The sequence below is a fragment of the Ranitomeya imitator genome, chromosome 2 (genome assembly GCF_032444005.1).
Source record: "Ranitomeya imitator isolate aRanImi1 chromosome 2, aRanImi1.pri, whole genome shotgun sequence".
NCBI classification, from domain to species: domain Eukaryota; kingdom Metazoa; phylum Chordata; class Amphibia; order Anura; family Dendrobatidae; genus Ranitomeya; species Ranitomeya imitator.
Window position 1 is genome coordinate 272174858 of NC_091283.1, and position 19654 is coordinate 272194511.

The 19654-nt window shown below is 42.6% G+C and overlaps 2 protein-coding genes across 2 annotated transcripts; both read right to left on the reverse strand.

Moving 5' to 3' along the window:
- Positions 1-1518: 1518 nt before the first annotated feature.
- Positions 1519-4883, reverse strand: LOC138663117 (E3 ubiquitin/ISG15 ligase TRIM25-like). Its single transcript, XM_069749226.1, has one exon. It carries the CDS (start codon positions 4864-4866, stop codon positions 3205-3207), a length of 1662 nt encoding a protein of 553 aa, XP_069605327.1. The 5' UTR covers positions 4867-4883; the 3' UTR covers positions 1519-3204.
- Positions 4884-10638: 5755 nt separating this feature from the next.
- Positions 10639-19426, reverse strand: LOC138663118 (E3 ubiquitin/ISG15 ligase TRIM25-like). Its single transcript, XM_069749227.1, has 2 exons — positions 19296-19426; positions 10639-14281 (listed from the first exon to the last, which is right to left on the reverse strand). Exon 2 carries the CDS (start codon positions 14277-14279, stop codon positions 12735-12737), a length of 1545 nt encoding a protein of 514 aa, XP_069605328.1. The 5' UTR covers positions 14280-14281; positions 19296-19426; the 3' UTR covers positions 10639-12734.
- Between the last annotated feature and the right edge of the window lie 228 nt (positions 19427-19654).

Here is a 19654-nt window from a genome sequence, read left to right on the forward strand (position 1 = left end):
TAGAAGGGCGTCTGCACACGATTTGGGAGAAAGTTTTTTTTTTTTTTTAAATAAATAAGTTTAAAATTAAAACAGCAGGATCTCTGTTGTTTGATGTGCACAGCTCAGATACAGCCCTCGGTGTTTCTATGGTAACAGACTACAAACAAACCTTCCATGTAGTCTGAGCCCGCAGGCCACACCGGTTGATATAGGATGTGTGGGCTGAGCAATTCATTACATAGTGGAATGTGCTGAGAACAATAAAACAAAAATGATCATCAATATAAATCAGCATTACTATAACACGGAGGTCTGGGGTTGGAATGATGCGCAAAATAAGAGAAAAAAACATTACAGGCTGATCCAACTTCAGTGGAAATGCCTCAAGACAAGGAAATGATGCTCGGTAGTATGTGTGGCCGCCACGTGCCTGTATGATCTCCTGCGGCAGATGGTCTCCTGAGGGATCTCCTCCCAGACCTGGACTAAAGCATCCGCTAACTCCTGAACAGTCTGTGGTGCAACGTGACGGTGGATGGAGCGAGACATGATGTCCCAGATGTGTTCAATCGGATTCAGGTCTGGGGAACCGGCGGGTCAGTCCATAGCTTCAATGCCTTCATCTTGCAGGAACTACTGACATACTCCAGCCACACTGGCATTGTCCTGCATTAGGAGGAACCCAGGGCCACCGCACCAGCATATGGTCTCACAAGGGGTCTGAGGGTCTCATCTCGGTACCTAATGGCAGTCAGGCTACCTCTGGCGAGTACATGGAGGGCTGTGCGGCCCTCCAAAGAAATGCCATCCCACACCATTACTGACCCACTGCCAAACCGGTCATGCTGAAGGATGTTGCAGGAAGCAGATAGATCTCCACGGCGTCTCCAGACTCTGTCACGTGCTCAGTGTGAACCTGCTTTCATCCTGTTCCTCCTTGCACAAAGGCTGAGGTAGAGGTCCTGCTGCTGGGTTTTTGCCTTCTTACGTCACCCTACATGTCTCCTGATGTACCGACCTGTCTCCTGGTATCTGCTCCATGCTCTGGACACTACGCTGACACAGCAAGCCTTCTTGCCAAAGCTCGCATTGATGTTCCATCCTGGATGAGCTGCACTATCTGAGCAACTTCTGTGGGTAGTAGACACCACCTCATGCTACTGTACAGTACAGTACCTCTAGCGGTGAGAGCAATGACAAAATGCAAAAGTGACCAAAACAACAGCCAGGAAGGATGAGAACAGAGAAATGGTCTGTGGTCACCCCCTTTATAGGGGTTGCATTCTAATTGCCGATCATTTCTACTTGTTGTCTGTTCCATTTGCACAACAGCAGGAGAAACTGATTCACAATCAGTGTTGCTTCATAACTGGACAGGCTGATTTCGCAGAAGTGATTGACTTTGAGTTACATTGTGTTCTTTAAGTGTTCCCTTTATTTTTTTGAGCAATATATTATAATATCTACTTAATAAAGTGTGCCCTGTGTTGCTTCATAACTGGACAGTCTGATTTCGCAGAAGTGATTGACTTTGAGTTACATTGTGTTCTTTAAGTGTTCCCTTTATTTTTTTGAGCAATATATTATAATATCTACTTAATAAAGTGTGCCCTGATCGATATCATACATCATAACGTATCCTTTTAATATCTCATTAATGTTGTCATAAATTACATTTATGTATATTCTGATAAAACCCAAAGTACATTTTTAGAACATTTGATTCACCTTTTTTGTGTTGAGAATAACGATATTTGACTTAATCTTTAGTTCCAAATCCTTATAATATACATCTGAGAACCACTCGTGTCTTGATTGGTCAACATAGCTCTCAGTCATGACAGGGTGCATAAATATCCAAAGCCAATATCCCAACGAAACACGCATCAGGGATACATGTCTCAGTACTGTGTCAGTAGTTACTTTAGATAGGATCATTGATCTACACAGGGGTCACACTATCCACATGTGCAAATATAATTGCATTTCCCCCAGGGACACTATAAATATAGGTATGTAATAACTTGACCAGTAATTTATAAGGGACTTTGGTCAGGAACCCTATTTAGACTTATTATTACTCCACATCCTGGCATCTATCGAGATTTAGTGGCTCACAGCTGTGACTACAATCCTTGCAGCTGTGATCTTGCATACATCCCATTTGGATGTATGTGTATTTTACAATTCATACTATATTTTAATGATTATGTAAAAAAAAAGTTATTTTTTATTCACACATTTTCCTTTCTTCCCCTCCCTACTAGTCTCCAGTCAATGTAATGAAAATCCACAATATAAAATCCAGTTATCGGTTACTATCTATGACACCTTTTTAGCCACCAGGTCTCGATTTTTTTTTCAGAGTGTAGGGGCACCGTAATGGGGTGTATTTCACCCAATATACACTAAATAATAGGTTATAAATAGGGATTCGCAAATGCACTTGGATAACATCCCAGTATTTTGGGCGTGCTCAGATAATATGTTCGAGTCCCTGCAGCTGCATGCTTGGTGGCTGTTAGACTCCCGCAACATGCAGGGATTGCCTAACAGACACAAAACATGCAGCCTCAGGGACTTAAACATCTTATTTGAGCACACCAAAGATACTCGGATAACACCTGAGCATGCTCGCTCATCAATAGTAATATATAACAGCATACTAGAATACTGCTTGAATTACTTTAAATAATTCCCCATTAATCAAGTAGTTTTCTGGTATGTTGCTAATTGTTTATTACCTAATATTTAGTGTATATTGGGTGAAACGGACCCCATTATGGTGCCCCTACACTGTGGGGGGAAAAAAGTGTGATCCCTTAAATATAAAACACTACAGTAGAGATGGTTACCAGATTGGATTACTTTAATCTGGTAACCATCTCTACTGTAGTGTTTCATATCTAAGGGGTCACAGACTTTTTTCCAGACTGTAGGGGTACCATAATAGGGTCTGTTTCATATACACTAAATATTAGGTAATAAATAACTAGCAACATACCAAGCAGTTTTACACCAGAAATCTGCTTAATTAATGAGGGATTATTTCTGTAATCCAATCTGGTCACCATCTTTCTTGTAGTGTTTAATATTTAAGAGTGCAGATTATAGAGGTGCATAATTGATTTGGAATGTTTTCTGAATATACCTGATGTTCCCTAGTGAAATGAGAAGGAACTTAACCAACACCGTAGCTTTAAGAAATTTAGATAGGGTTGTCTACTTTGGAGGTAATATATTAGGAGTCACCTTCGGGCTTCTACCCATGGATTGCATATGGGAGAAGGGGATGTCCATCAGCTCACAGTCTTCAATTTTCACCCAACTCTCAGTTTTGACTGTATCCCATCCAACCCAGAATGCAGCATGGAGGGGCTCGGAAAAGATGGCAGAGAAGGTGTGGAGGTGTTTAACGGGGTCACCAAGCTCATAAAAGGACAACTGTCCGGCGTCATAGTCCAGATGCACCCTGAGCCGACAGCACGATTGGTCTTCAGATACACAGACTTCTTTATCGTTGTGTGTTGCCAAATATTCGCTAATAAAATATTCCAAAGCCCAGGACCGGTCATTACTGCCAATGATTGATTTACTTCCTGCCCTGACCATACTGGGGTAACACACTCCGACTCTCCACATCCCTGATCCGCTACCCTCAACGTCCCAGTAATGTACCCCTGACGAAAAAGCCTCTTTGCTCAAGATCTGATTACACTCAAACCTCTCTGGAGTTTTTGGGAGGTTGTTCCTTTCGGAGAAAGTGGCCCCTTTGAGGTTATCTGATATAGTTAGGTGGTCACCGGATGTGCTTACGTCCAGTGTGATATCCGTAGGATTTGGGAGGTAAATGCCCTTCGTCAGATTTCTTACCATGTCAGACAGCGCAAGTATTCCATTGGAGATCGGATCCATACACAGACCAACGGCCTCATGGCTTTGGTTATCTCTCTTCACTCCCACCATTGGTCCCTTCTCGAGGTCTCTTTGACATGGCAGCTGTTCTTGTAGCACAGTGACCGGATCGGTCGTATGACATAAAGCCTCAATGTGACGAATTTCCTTGGATATCTCTTCCTTCTTTGCTTCCATCTGTTGGATCAGTTCAGAGATTGACAGGACCGCTTGCTTTTCCTGTCTGGAGACCTCCATCAGGACTTTCTTCTCTAGTTCTTCAAGGTTTCTCCTGATATCTTGGAACACGACAGATATTTCCTTTGTTATGTCAGCTTCTTTCTCGTGGACACTGCTCAAGCGTTTTTCCAGACTCTGGAACGTTTTCTCCATCACTGATTGCTTTGATTCCAAGTTTTGCAAAAGTTGGAAGAGTTGTCTCCTCTTCTTCTCGGAGGCTTTATCCAGTGATTCCACATTGTGTCCTCCATGTTCTCCATCCAGTCTGCAGGACACACAGATAAGTGTAGAGTCCTCAGGGCAGTAATATTCCAGGATCTTCTTGTGGACGGCACATTTTCTCGTCTTCGGCGGAGTGCTGGGTTCAGATAAGACGTGTTCTGAGGACCTGCTATGGACTCTGAGATGGTCCGAGCACAGAGAAGCTTCACAATGAAGACAGGACTTGACAGCCGGTATGGAAGCATGAATGCAATATGTACAGAAGACTTCACTACTCTGTTCTGGCTGAGCAGACCGGAATCTCTCTGCTATGACACATAGAGCCACGTTCCTCTGCAAGGCAGGACGTCCCATGAACCTCACCCTGCAGTCAGGACAGCTGTATCCTCCATCCTGGTCGTGTGCATTCAGCACACAATCAATGCACCCCCGGCAGAAGTTGTGTCCACAGCTCAGGGTGACCGGATCTGTATAGATGCAATGGCAGATGGAGCAATTCAGCTCGTCCCTCAGATCTACAAACGCCATTGTAGACAACAGGAAACAAGAGTGAACTTCCTGCTGACTCGTCGTTAACGTTTTACCCATTTAAAGGGATACTACGTATTTTTGAGTGTAAAAAGCCTATGAATTCTGTTACAACCTAATATTATTTAGAAGCTACAAAAAAACAGCAAATACAATAAAAAGTTATTTAACATCAAAAACATTATCAAAATGTTGCGGAATCTATTTCACAATTTTCTGAAATTGTGCATATTCATCAAAACCAGGAGGAACCAGAGCTGAATGGAGGAGAAAGCATAGACTGGGTGAGATAAAGAAAAACCGAGCAACCAGAAGATCATTTGTGGGGGTAAACCTTGAGGAAAGGGTCACAATCTCTATGATGTTGGATAAGGTTGAAGTCTGGGTTGTGTGACCAGTCGTGTTCTTCCACCAAATTCCTCCAACCATGTATGTAAGGACCAGCGCACAGGGTACAGTAAAGGGCACCACAAAAAGGCCTTCAACAAACTGTTCCCACAAAGCTGAAACTACAAGTGTCCAAAATGTCTCGTGCTGAAGGATTAAGATTTTCCTTCACTGGAGCTCCTGTATGCCCCTTATCAGTTTTGTGGTTTTTCTTTGTTTCTTTTCTAGCTTCAGGGCATTCTCCTTTCTACAGAGTTGTGACCAGAACTGAACTGTATATTCCAGAAGAGACCGCACCCAGGCTTTACAAAGTGGTAGTAATACGTCCCCATCCTGCGAGTCTTCGAGAAGTCGTTGATTGACATTGCATTCTGTTATATAGACAAGTATAGCCAGATTCTTCTCTGCAAATGACTCTTCTAGTTTTACTCCCTCTAGAACAGTGGTGGCAAATCTATGGCATGCGCATCGTTGTCCCAGCACTATGGAGACCCAGCAATAGGAAGCCTATGCACTCCAGCAGAGGTCGCAGAGAGTGCTGGAGGGGGTCCTCCGAGGATGGTGCCTATTTCAGCTGGATGTGCGTTTTTAGGACCAGGAAGAGGCCAAAGATGGGGGGGATCTATACCAGAAAGGGGAGCAGGATGATGGGTTCATATATACCACGATGGGGAAACATGTATATCAGGAAGGAGCAAGGGATAGGGAGACATGTACACTGCTCAAAAAAATAAAGGGAACACTAAAATCCCACATCCTAGATATCACTGAATGAAATATTCCAGTTGTAAATCTTTATTCATTGCATAGTGGAATGTGTTGAGAACAATAAAACCTAAAAATGTTCAATGTAAATCATAACTAATATCCCACGGAGGTCTGGAGTTGGAATGATGCTCAAAATCAAAGTTAAAAATGAAGATACAGGCTAATCCAACTTCAGTGAAAATGCCTCAAGACAAGGAAATGATGCTCAGTAGTGTGTGTGGCCTCCACGTGCCTGTATGACCTTCCTACAATGCCTGGGCATGCTCCTGATGAGGTGGCGGATGGTCTCCTGAGGGATCTCCTCCCAGACCTGGACTTAGGGTACCGTCACACAGTGGCACTTTTGTTGCTACGACGGTACGATTTGTGACATTCCAGCGATATCCATACGATATCGCTGTGTCTGACACGCAGCAGCGATCAGGGATCCTGCTGAGAATCGTACGTCGTAGCAGATCGTTTGGAACATTCTTTCGTCGCTGGATCTCCCGCTGTCATCGCTGGATCGGTGTGTGTGACACCGATCTAGCGATGCGTTCGCTTGTAACCAGGGTAAACATCGGGTTACTAAGCGCAGGGCCGTGCTTAGTAACCCGATGTTTACCCTGGTTACCAGCGTAAATGTAAAAAACAAACAAACAGTACATACTTACATTCCGGTGTCCGTCAGGTCCCTCTCCGTCTGCTTCCAGCACTCACTGACTGCCGGCCGTAAAGTGAAAGCAGAGCACAGCGGTGATGTCACCGCTGTGCTTTCACTTTACGGCCGGCAGTCAGTGAGTGCGGGAAGCAGACAGCAAGGGACAGACACCGGAATGTAAGTATGTACTGTTTGGTTTTTTTTACGCTGGTAACCAGGGTAAACATCGGGTTACTAAGCGCGGCCCTGCGCTTAGTAACCCGATGTTTACCCTGGTTACCCGGGGACCTCGGCATCGTTGGTCGCTGGAGAGCTGTCTGTGTGACAGCTCTCCAGCGACCACACTACGACTTACCAACGATCACGGCCAGGTCGTATCGCTGGTCGTGATCGTTGGTAAATCGTATAGTGTGACGGTACCCTAAAGCAGCTGCCAACTCCTGGACAGTCTGTGGTGCAACATGATGTTGGTGGATGGAGCGAGACACGATGTCCAAGATTCAGGTCTGGGGAACGGGCGGGCCAGTCCATAGGTTCAATGCCTTCATCTTAAAGGAACTGCTGACACACTTCAGCCACATGAGGTCTGGCATTGTCCTGCATTAGGAGGAACCCAGGGCCAACCACCCCAGCATATGGTCTCACAAGGGGTCTGAGAATCTCATCTCAGTACCTAGTGGCAGTCAGGTTGCCTCTTGCAAGCACATGGAGGGCTGTGCGGCCCTCCAAAGAAATGCCACCCCACACCATTACTGACCCACTGCCAAACCGGTCATGCTGAAGGATGTTGCAGGCAGCAGATCGCTCTCCACTGCGTCTCCAGACTCTGTCATGTCTGTCACATGTCCTCAGTGTGAACCTGCTTTCTTCTGTGAAGAGCACAAGGTGAAAGTGGCAAATTTGCCAATCCTGGTGTTCTGTGGCAAATGCCAAGCGTCCTGCACCGTTTTGGGCTGTGAGCACAACCCCCATCTGTGGACGTCAGGCACGCAGACCATCCTCATGGAGTCGGTTTCTAACCAATTGTGCAGACATATGCACATTTGTGGCCTGCTGGAGGTCATTTTGCAGGGCTCTGGCAGTGCTCCTCCTGTTCCTCCTTGCACAAAGGTGGAGGTAGCGGTCCTGCTGCTGGGTTGTTGCCCTCCTACTGCCCCCTCCACGTCTCCTGGTGTACTGGCCTGTCTCCTGGTAGCGCCTCCAGCCTCTGGACACTACGCTGACAGACACAGCAAACCTTCTTGCCACAAATCGCATTGATGTGCCATCCTGCATGAGCTGCACTACCTGAGCCACTTGTGTGGGTTGTAGAGTCCGTCTCATGCTACCATGAGTGTGAAAGCACAACCAACATTCAAAAGTGACCAAAACATCAGCCAGAAAGCATTGGTACTGAGATGTGGTCTGTGGTCCCCACCTGCAGAACCTCTCCTTTATTGAGGGTGTCTTGATAATTGCTAATAATTTCCATCTGTTGTATATTCCATTTGCACAACAGCATGTGACATTGATTGTCAAACAGTGTTGCTTCCTAAGTGGACAGTTTGATTTCACAGAAGTTTGATTTACTTAGAGTTATATTCTGTTGTTTAAGTAATCCCTTTATTTTTTAGAAGTGTATTATATAGAGTCATTACACACAGAGTGATCTATTTCACGTTTATTTCTGTTAATGTTGATGATTATGGCTTACAGCCAATGAAAACCCAAAAGTCGTTACCTCAGTAAATTAGAATACTTTATAACACCAGCTTGAAAAATTATTGCAAAATCCGAAATGTTGTCCTATTGAAATGTATGTTCAGTAAATGCACTCAGTACTTGGTCGGGGCTCCTCTTGCATCAATTACTGCATCAATGCGGCGTGGCATGGAGGCGATCAGCCTGTGGCACTGCTGAGGGGTTATGGATGCCCAGGTTGCTTTAATAGCAGCCTTCAGCTCGTCTGCATTGTTGGGTCTGGTGTCTCTCATCTTCTTCTTGACAATATCCCATAGATTCTCTATGGGGTTAAGGTCAGGCGAGTTTGCTGCCAATCAAGCACAGTGATACTGTTGTTTGTAGACCAGGTATTGGTACTGTTGGCAGTGTGGACAGGGGCCAAGTCCTGCTGGAGAATGGAATTTCCATCTCCAAAAAGCTTGTCGGCAGAGGGAAGCATGAAGCGCTCTAAAATCTCCTGGTTGACGGCTGCACTGACTTTGGTCTTGATAAAACACAGTGGACCTACACCAGCAGATGGCATGGCTCCCAAAACCATCACTGACTGTGGAAACTTCACACTAGACCTCCAGCAGCTTTGATTGTGGCCTCTCTACTAGTGATGAGCGAGCGTACTCATTGCTCGGTTTTCCCGAGCACGCTCGGGTGGTCTCCGAGTATTTGCAAGTGCTCGGAGATTTAGTTTTTGTTGATGCAGCTGCATGATTTACGGCTGCTAGCCAGTCTGAGTACATGTGGGGGTTCCCTTTTGGCTAGGGAATCCCCATATGTATTCAGGCTGTCTATCAGCTGTAAATCACACAGCTGAGGAAACGAACACTAAATCTCCGAGCACTTACAAATACTCGGAGATCACCCGAGCAAGCTCGGGAAAACCGAGCAATGAGTACACTCGCTCATCACTACTCTACAATGTTCCTCCGGACTCTGGGACCTCGATTTCCAAATGAAAGGCAAAATTTACTTTCATCTGAAAACAACACCTTGGACCACTGACAACAGTCCAGTTCTTTTTCTCCTTGGCCCAGGTAAGACGCTTCTGGCGTTGGCTATTGGCCATGAGTGCCTTGACACAAGGAATGAGACACTTGTAGCCCATGTCCTGGACACGTCTGTGTGTGGTGGCTCTTGAAGCAATGACTCCAGCAGTAGTCCACTCCTTGTGAATCTCCCCCAAGTCATTGAATGGCCTTTTCTTAACAATCCTTTCAAGGCTGCGGTTATACCAGTTGCTTGTGCACCTTTTATTACCACACTTTTTCCTTCCACACAACTTTCCAATATGCTTGGATACAGCACTCTGTGTACAGCGGGCTTCTTTAGTAATGATCTTTTGTGGCTTACCCTCCTTGTGGAGTGTGTCAATGACGCCTTCTTGGCATCGGTCAAGTCAGCAGTCTTACCCATGATTATAAAGTCTACTGAAACAGACTAAGGGATCTTTATAAACGCTTAGGAAGCCTTTACAGGTGTTTTTTTGTTAATTATTCTAATTTACTGAAATAATGACTTTTGGCTTTTCATTGGCTGTAAGCCATAATCATCAACATTAACAGAAATAAGCACGTGAAATAGATCGCTCTGTGTGTAATGACTATATAACATATGAGTTTCACTTTTTGTATTGAAGAACAGAAATAAATTAACTTTTTGATGATATTCTAATTTTGTGAGAAGCAGCTGTAGAAGCAATGATATTAATCCTGTCTTCTAGATCATTAATAAATAAGAGGAATAATAGCAGCCCTAGTAATAAACCTTTGGGTCATCACTTATAATGGGGGAATATTCAAAGCAGCAATCATTCACCACGACACTTTTGGATTCAAAAGCCATTGAAAAATCCCAAAATACTGTATCCTCAGCTACCCCTCCGTCCACACTCATACACATAAGTCTGTATATAGTACCTTACAACCCTATTGAATAGGTCTCCTACAGTGTTAAACTTACCTGGAGAAGACTCAGAGCTCTTTTGGAAAATGGGCACCACATGAGCCGCGCATCCCGGAACAGTGCAACTCATCTGTTTCTTCGGCTTTGTTCACATTGACTTTATCTAACTTACCATGGACTATATCTCTATTTATCCAGTCGAGTATATAAATTGATGTGTTAAGAGCACTAGTCACCTATTCTAATGACTATATTTCCTTTGGTATAAACTGAGTTAATGAACCTGTTTTAGTACTTCTGCCTTTTCTTGTTCCCCACTGATCAGTTACCATTATATTAAAGTACACGCCAAGGCTTTAAACGATTAAAGTTAGTTTTTTATTTAAAATAAAAAAATCAAAAATCAACAATAGCAAACAAAAAGACTATGGATCGTTCAAGGCTTCCCTTTCTGGAGTCTTGGGTAGCAATCTCAATTTTTGATTATAAGTTTGTTGTAATTGGTTCCAACAACTTTTCTAAGTTTCCTGGTTTCTTTCATATTGCCTTTAAGGTGGATGGCAAATGGCATAATCTTTGGGCAAGGTCATGCGTAGATAAGTCATTGTCACCTTTTCACCCACCAGGCCTTAAGAGTGTAGGGGCACCGCAATGGGGTCTGTTTCACCCAATATACACCAAATATTAGATTAATTAAATCTATGTATTTGAGATGCAGAAGATAGTATGATATTGGCAACTACTTGCATAATGACTATTTCCAGCTTATATGACAATAATTGAGTGTGTCTGGAAGTGACAGCCACTGTGTAAAGGTTACAAATGTGTTTAAAGCGGTCGTCACTTTTCCTTCCATAAATCTTGACAGCTCATGCACAGTGGATTACTTAATAGGGTATGACATAGAATCTAAGAAATCAATAGCCTAGACAAATACAGTGGGAAAAATAAGTATTTGATACATTGCCGATTTTGCAAGTTTTCCCACCTACAAAAACGGAGAGGTCTGTACTTTTTATCGTAGGTACATTTCAACTGCGAGAGATAGAATCTAAAAAAAATACATAAAATCACATTGTATGATTTTTACATAATTCATTTGCATTTTATTGCATGAAATAAGTATTTGATCACCAACCAAACAGCAAAAATTCTGTCTCTCACAGACCTGTTAGTTTTTCTGTAAGGAGCCTCCTACTCTGCACCCATTACTTGTATTAATTGCACCTATTTAAACTTTTTACCTGTATAATCATATTCCAACCCCTCTACCATGACCAAGACCAAAGAGCTAAGGACACCAGGGACAAAACTGTAGACCTGCACAAGGCTGGGATGGGCTTCAGGACAATAGGCAAGCAGCTTGGTGAGAAGGCAACAACTGTTGGCACAATTATTAGAAATTGAAAGAAACACAAGATGACTGTCAATCTTCCTTAGTCTAAGGCTCCATGCACGATTTCTCCTTGTGGAGTAAGGATGATTCTTTGAAAGGTCAGGGATCAGCCCAGAACCACATGGGAGGACTTGGTTATTGACCTGGACAGAGCTGGGACCACAGTCTCAAACATTACCGATAGTAACACACTACGCCATCATGGATTAAAATCCTGCAGGACACGCAAGGTCCTCCTGTTCACGCCGGCACATATCCAGGCCCGTTTGTAGTTCTCCAATGACCGTCTGGATGATCCAGAGAAGACATGAGAGAAAGTCCTGTGGTCAGATGAGACAAAAATATAACTTTTTGATATCAACTCTACTCGCCATGTTTGGAGGAAGAAGAAGGATGAGTACAACCTCAATAATACTGTCCCAACTATGAAGCATGGTGGGGGAAATATCATACTTTGGAGGTGCTTTACTGCAGAAGAGACAGAACGACTGCACCGTATTGAAGGGAGTATGGATGGAGTCATGTATCGTGAGATTTAGGCCAACAACCTCCTTCCCTCAGAAGATCATTGAAGATGGGTCGTGGCTGGGTCTTCCAATATGACAATGACCCAAAGCACACAGCCAGGGCAACTAAGAAGAGGCTCCGTAAGAAGCATTTCAAGATCCTGAAGTGGCCTAGCCAGTCTCCAGACCTGAACTAAATAGAAAATCTTTTGAGGGAGCTGAAACTCAATGTTGCCCATTGACAGCCTCGAAACCTGAAAGATCTGGAGAAGATCTGTATGGAGGAGTGGGCAAAAATCCCTGCTGCAGTGTGTGCAAACCTGGTCGAGAACTACAGGAAACGTCTGATCCCTGTAATTGCAAACAAAGGTTTTTGTACCAAATATTAAGTTCTGTTTTTCTCTCACAGGTGAAAAGTACAGACCTCTCCATTCTTCATAGGTCAGAAAACTTGCAAAATGAGCAGTGTATCAAGTACTTCTTTTCCCCGCTGTATAAAGCTATTTTTGCAAAGCCTCTGTTATCTCAGGTTAGTTTTAACAATGTGACTATTCTAATTCAGTATTTTCACCCAGTCATCCCACACACAAAACGCAGCGTGCAAAGGCTCAGTGAAGGTGGCAGTGAAGGTGTGAATATGTGTAACGGGGTCAGTCAATTCGTAAAATGACAAATGTCCAGCCTCGTAGTCCAGACATATTCTCAATCGGTGACAGGAGACCTTGTGCCTTATTTGCACCTCCTTGCTGTCATGCAGAACTGAATATAGATTAATATTGTATCTCCGCAAGCACCAGGACTTGGCGTTGTCTCCGAAATAGGAGTGATCTCCTCTTCTTTCCACGTTGGCGTAGCTGACTCCGATCCTCCAGTTTCCTGATTCACTGGTTTCCACTTCCCAGCAGTGTTGTCCTGAAGAAAAGCTCTGGATGCTGAGAACCTGTGGATAGTACTCGAATCTGTTGGGGTGATACTGTTTTATTTCAGATTTCGATATAGTTGATAAGTCGCCTGATATACTGATGTCCTCACAAGCTGTGTTTTCATCTAGAGATACAGTCATTGCTTTTTCTGTATGAGTTTTGGTTTTCACACCAGCGACAAAGTTGGATAAACTTCTGCTTATTGTCTTAGAGATAAGATCTACATCCAGGTCGTCTAAATCTCCAATCTCGTCATGTTTGGTATCAAACGTATATTTATCAGGTTCCTTTTCTTGTAGGACATGAAATGGATCGGTCATGTTACACAGTTTCATGATGTGATCCATCTTGTTGGAAAGGTTTTCTTTCTCCATCTCAAGCGGCTTGAGAAGTTGAGAGACTTTCAGTAAAACCTGATCTTTCTGCCTATAGATCTCGCTAAAGGTCTTCTTCTCCTCGTCTTCGAGTCGTCTTCTGATGTCGTTAAATATCGTGGATGCTTTTTCAATTTCTCTGTTGACCTTTTCTTGTATTTTCCTCTTGCGCTCTTGCAGTTTATGGATGACCTTCTCTGTCTCTTTATTTTTTGCAGCCAGGTCCCTCAAGATCTGTCTTGATCTCTCTTTCTTCTCATTCGATACCTCTACCATTGTCTTAATCTTGTGTCCTTTGTGGGCACCGTCTAATCTGCAGGATACACAGATATAGGTGCCATCTTTTGTGCAGTAATACTCCAGGATCTTCTTGTGGACAGAGCATTTTCTGCTACGCATGTCAGCGGTGGGTTCCGATAGGATGTGTTCTGGTGACTTGCTGTGGACCTCCAGGTGACTCCTGCACAGAGAAGCCTCACACAACAAGCAGGATTTAATAGCTGCCACCGAAGACTTGATACAGTAAGTGCAAAATATTGTTCCTTGTGCCTCTTTAGGTTTTGTAGACAAGAAACATTGAGCTATGTTATTCAGGGTTGTGTTTTTTCTCAGAGCTGGACGTTCCTGGAAGTCTTCTCGACAGTCAGGGCAGGAGTATTCTCTGGACTGCTCCTGGGTATCCAACACACAATCAATGCACTCCCGGCAGAAGTTGTGGCCACATCTCAGAGTGACGGGATCTGTATAGATGCCCAGGCAGATGGAGCAGTTCAGTTCTTCTAGGAGATCAGCAGAGGTCATGGCTGTGGGAACAAAATACCAAGAAATATATATATAGAGAGAGAGAGAGAGAGAGAGAGAGAGAGAGAGAAAATTAACTTTTGAGCCAACTTGGTCTAAAATATTAAGGATTTTCCATTTCTATTGACTTCTATTTACCACACTTTCTACTGGAGAGTTACTTTCACCCCTTAAGGACCCAGCTACTTTGTAGGTTAATGACCAGGCCTAAATTTTTAAATCTGACCAAAGTCATTTTATGAGGTCATAACTCTGGAAAGATACAACAGATCCCACTCATTTTGGGACTGTTTTTTTCGTGACATATTGTACTTCATGATAGTGGTAAAATTTCTTTGATATGCCTTGCACTTACAGTATTTGGGAAAAAAATTGTAAATTTGGCAAAAATGTTGAAAATTTCACAATTTTCTAAATTTAAATGTTTGTGCCCTTAAATCAGAGCGGTATGTCACACAAAATCGCTAATAAATAACATTTCCCACATGTCTACTTGACATCAGCACAATTTTTGAACCATAATTTTTTTTGTTAGGAACTTATAAGGGTTAAAGTTTGACCAGCGATTTCTAATTTTTCCAACAAAATTTACAAAACCTATTTTTTAGGGGCCACATTCCATTTGAAAGTGACTTTAAGGGGTCTATATGAAAGAAAATACCAAAAATTGACAGTAATCTAAAAACTACACTCCTCAGGGTGCTCAACACCACATTCAAGAAGTGGATTAACCCTTCAAGTGCTTCACAGGAACTGAAGCAACATGGAAGGAAAAATTAACATTAACTTTTTTAATAAAAATTTTACTTAGGACATAATTTTTTTTATTATCACAAGGGTAGCAGGAGAAAATAAAACCCATAAATTGTTGTGAAATTTCTGCTGAGTACACCAATACCCTATGTGTAAAGGAAGACCACTGTTAGGGCACACGGCAGGGCTCGGAAGGGAAGGAACACCGTTTGACTTTTTGAACGTAAAATTGGCTGGAATCGAAAGCGGATGCCATGTCCCATTTTGAGAGCCCCTGATGTGCCTAAACAGTGGAAACTCCCCACAAGTGACTCCATTTTGGAAACTAGACCCCTCAAGGAACTTATGTAGATGTGCGGTGAGTATCTTGAACCTCCAGGTGCTTCACAGTTTATAACATAGGACTAAGAAAATTTTTTTCCTGTACAATTTTTCTTTTAGCCCTAATTTGTTTATTTTCTCAAGGGTACCAGGAGAAAATGAACCCCAAAATTTGTTGTGCAATTTCTCCTGAGTTTGCCAATACCCCATGTGTGAGTGAAAACTACTTTTGAGGCACAGTGCAAAGCTCAGAAAGGAAGAAAAGCCATATTGGAGTTCAGATTTTGCTGGAATGGTTGAGGGTGCCATGTCACATTGGCAGAGCCCCTGAGGTGCCAGAACAGCAGTAACCCCCCATAAGTGATGTCATTTTACAAACTACACCTCACAGTGAGTTCATCTAGGGGTGCAGAGATCATATTGACACCACAGGTATGTCACAGAATTGGGCAGTGAAGAAACAATAATTACATTTTTACCACAAAAATTATGATGTATCCCCAGATTTTACATTTTTACAGGAGGAAATGGGTAAAGATGGCACCAAAATTTGTCCCCCAATTTCTGCTGAATGTAGAAATACCCCATGTGTGGATATACAGTAGCGATTAGCCATACGGAGAGACTCGGAAGGGACGGAGTGCTATTTGCCTCCTGGAGCGCAGATTTTCCTAGAATAGTATGCAAACTCCAAATACAGAGCCCCTAAGTGCTAGAAAAGCAGAATCCCCCCCTTAAGTGACCCCATTTTAGAAATTATACCCCTGCCAAACATGTGGACACTACATGTGGTTAAGGTACACTGTGGGACTCAGAAGAGAGGCAGCATTTGGATTTGAGAGAGCAGAATTTGCTGAATTTCTTTTGGCGGGTGAGGAGCCATTTTGCTTTTCCAGAGCCTTTGTGCTGCCAGGAACATGGAAGCTACCTATATTTCCATTAACAGATGACGGACCTGAGGGAAGGCTTCCTTTTTTGTGGCTTGAGTTGATGCTTTTACTGGGAACATTTTACATAACATTTGAGATCACATTTATCCTGCGCTCTATGCTGAGCACTTACATTGGGATTTCCATCTAAATCTCTGAGTGACGTGATTCAGATTTTCATCCCCCAAAGGATCCATTCACTATAATGAGGCAGCAGAGTTACTCTGGCCCCTGTTCAGCATTGTCCTTCTTTTCAGAAGTGCATTAAAGTATGCTGGACCACGTTTTTATACAATCCTAAAAAGACGGACACTGCCGGATCACAGGTCATATGACGTCCACAGTGCCTCCATCTGCCTCATTATAGGAGATCTGTCTGAATCACGGATTTCAGAGATTTACACAGAAACCCCAGTGCAAGCGCTCAGCGCAGAGGCACAGGATAAATGTGAGCTGAACCTTACTACGATATTTGGCAGACAGAATAAACTAAACAGCAGGTGAAAAATTGGTTTTATTTTTTACGACGTTCCTCGTGCGGTATAAGTGATTAGGCGACTTTATTCTTCGGGTCAGTGCAATTACGATACCCGAATTATATTGGGTTTTTATGTTTGGCTGCTGTCACACACTAAAAGACGCTATTTATTGCAAAAATTAGTTTTTACATCACCATATATTGAGAGCTATAATTTTTCCATATTTCGGCCCAGTCATTTGATGGCTTGTTTTTTTGCGGGACGAGCTGACGTCTTCATGGGTACTACTTTTGGTCACATTACCATTTTTGATCGCTTCCTTTTCTGATTTTTGTGGAGGTAGAATGAATAGGAACCAGCAATTCAGGAATTGTTTTTCTTTTTTTTTTTTTTTTTCAGTTCCGTGTGTGGTATAATTGATAAAGCAGTTTTATTCTTCGGGTCAGTACGATTACAGCGATACCTCATTTTATATTTTTTTTATTATTTTGGCGCTTTTACACAATAAAAACTTTTATAGAAAAATAGTTATGTTTGCATCGCTTTATTCTGAGAGTTATAACTTATCTACTTTTCTGCTGATGGAGCTGTGTGGTTTCTTGTTTTTTTGTGGGAAAAGATGACATATTCAGCAGTAGCATTTTTATCCCACTTTTTTCTAGCGGTATGATGATAACGCATAGTTTGCTACTTTTTTTTTTACAGTGTACATTGAATGTGTTAAATAGTGTGACACTTATATAGATTGGGTTGTTCTGGACGCAGCGATACCAAACGTGTACTTTTTTGTTGTTGTTTTTCTGACATAAAAATGTGTATTTGTTAGTGCAATTTTTATCATTATTATTTTGAATTTTTTTTTTACTTTTTACTTAGTTCTTATATTGGACTTTCACTTATTTTTTACTTTAATTGTAGGTATAATGCATTATAGCTGCAGTGAAAGCTTCTGACACCATGATGTGAGCATAGTTTTAGAAGCTTTCGTGACAGCTATCGGCACATAACTGTCACTGCGTGATGCACAATTGTATTAAGTTAAAAACAGCAATTTTGTGGTGAATTACTTTTTTTTATATATATATTTTTATGTTTATTTTGGAAATTGTAGTTACTTGTTGTTATGGCTTTCCTGCACTTACATTCATAGGGAGCAGCAGGGTAAATGTCATATTCGACACTACTAAGACTTCCGACTTTCAGGGTCAGAGTATGGATCATGATGGTCGGACCGTCCGTAGATCTCCTGACGCGATCTCAGACTCGTGAGGTCGAGACAATGAGCTCTGCACCAGATTATTCTGGTCTATGTGAATCCGCCATACTATTACTAAAGCTACTCTTAATGAAAAGCTCCTGGATGGGTGTAGTGGGGGCCAAATAAAGTCAGGGTCCATTGCAGTGTGTAGCATGTGCCCAAGCTGCAGATGGTCAGACACCGATCGTTTCCGCAACATTATTAGAAGCAAGTTGAAAAAAGCTTGAATTTTGCAAACGGCGTCAAAATTTTGCGGAAACCACACGGCCAACAAAAAATAAGCCATTTGCCAAGCCGCCTCAGTTTTAAGCGCTCCATGGACACGCACGCGCTACATGCTGTGTAGGCCCAAGTTTAAGCAAATACATAAAGCTAGCTCTCTTCTTAAACGGAGTAGGTGCCCAGAAGAAAAAGTATCATGAAAATTGACCCAAAAAAAACACCAAAAATTAGATGACGTGAAATGGGAAGGGAACAGTATAGGCAAGTATCTTGTGTCTCATGCTCAGCAGCAATAGATAAAAGTGTTAAGAAAGGGCTCCGTTTTTCTAAACTTGTCATATAAAAATTTTAGAATCTGTGTAATCTCCTTTCCCCTTCATGTAACCTTCTCCGGTACCAGGAACTGCTAAAAATAACACAACAGTACTTTCACTTTGCAAAAATTAACCTCTCAGAAACTTGGTATAAGTAAAAAATGAAATATTTTAGGAAATCTTGGCTTTGAGTTTTTTTTTTTAATGAATCCTTGCGTCGTGACTCACGCTGTACAAGTAACATTTCTATAATCAGTGATGAAGAATTTCTGCAGGATGTTAGCGACAATCGATGATGTAGAAAGTCGACCGACACTTGTTTACTTTCATTCATGCATCACGATAATCGTGAGTGGGGTCCGTACGGCGATTGTTCTTTTCTGCACACTTTTATGGCGATCAACAAAAAAAAAAAAAAAGAGTATTTTCACTCTGGTTAGGGGCCAAATATCGAGAACGGACGTCCGTACCGACGATATAGGCAATCCTCGCATGTCTTCTGGTTGTCGACCAGCTGTGGGACATGCAACCGCAAGGACTCGAACATAGTAGTCGAGCATGCCGAAGACACTCGGTTAGCACACGAGCATTCTCGGAGAACACCATATCTAAGCACATTTGCCCATCACTACTAGACAGAAGATGATCTCACAGATGAGAATGGGAGTCACACAGGTGTTAGGACTACAGAGGGTTAAAAAAAGGGTCACATTCCGTTGAACCTCCACGACCCTGAGTACCTGTGTATGTTTCGTTAAGGCTCAGGACTTGTATATGTGGATTATCTTGACCTTTTTCTCCAGATTTCGGTCACCACAGGCTCCGTGTACAGACCAGAAGTCAGTAAGGATCTGCCAGGAAGCAGAAACAGGGCAGTAGGAAGTCACACAAGCTCCTTCTGTCACATTTTTGCTTTTTTTTCTGAAGGGGGAGCTACAGTAAAAAGAGAAGAATCTCCTCCCACGTGTGATGTGCACAAACAGGGAAGTCGGCCGCTGGTTCTGTATATTAGCTGTGGAGATGGCGCATGGAATGTGTTATAGTAATTGTAATCACAAGGGTGGCAATGAGAGTTAAAGGAGTATTCACATCTCCAAGA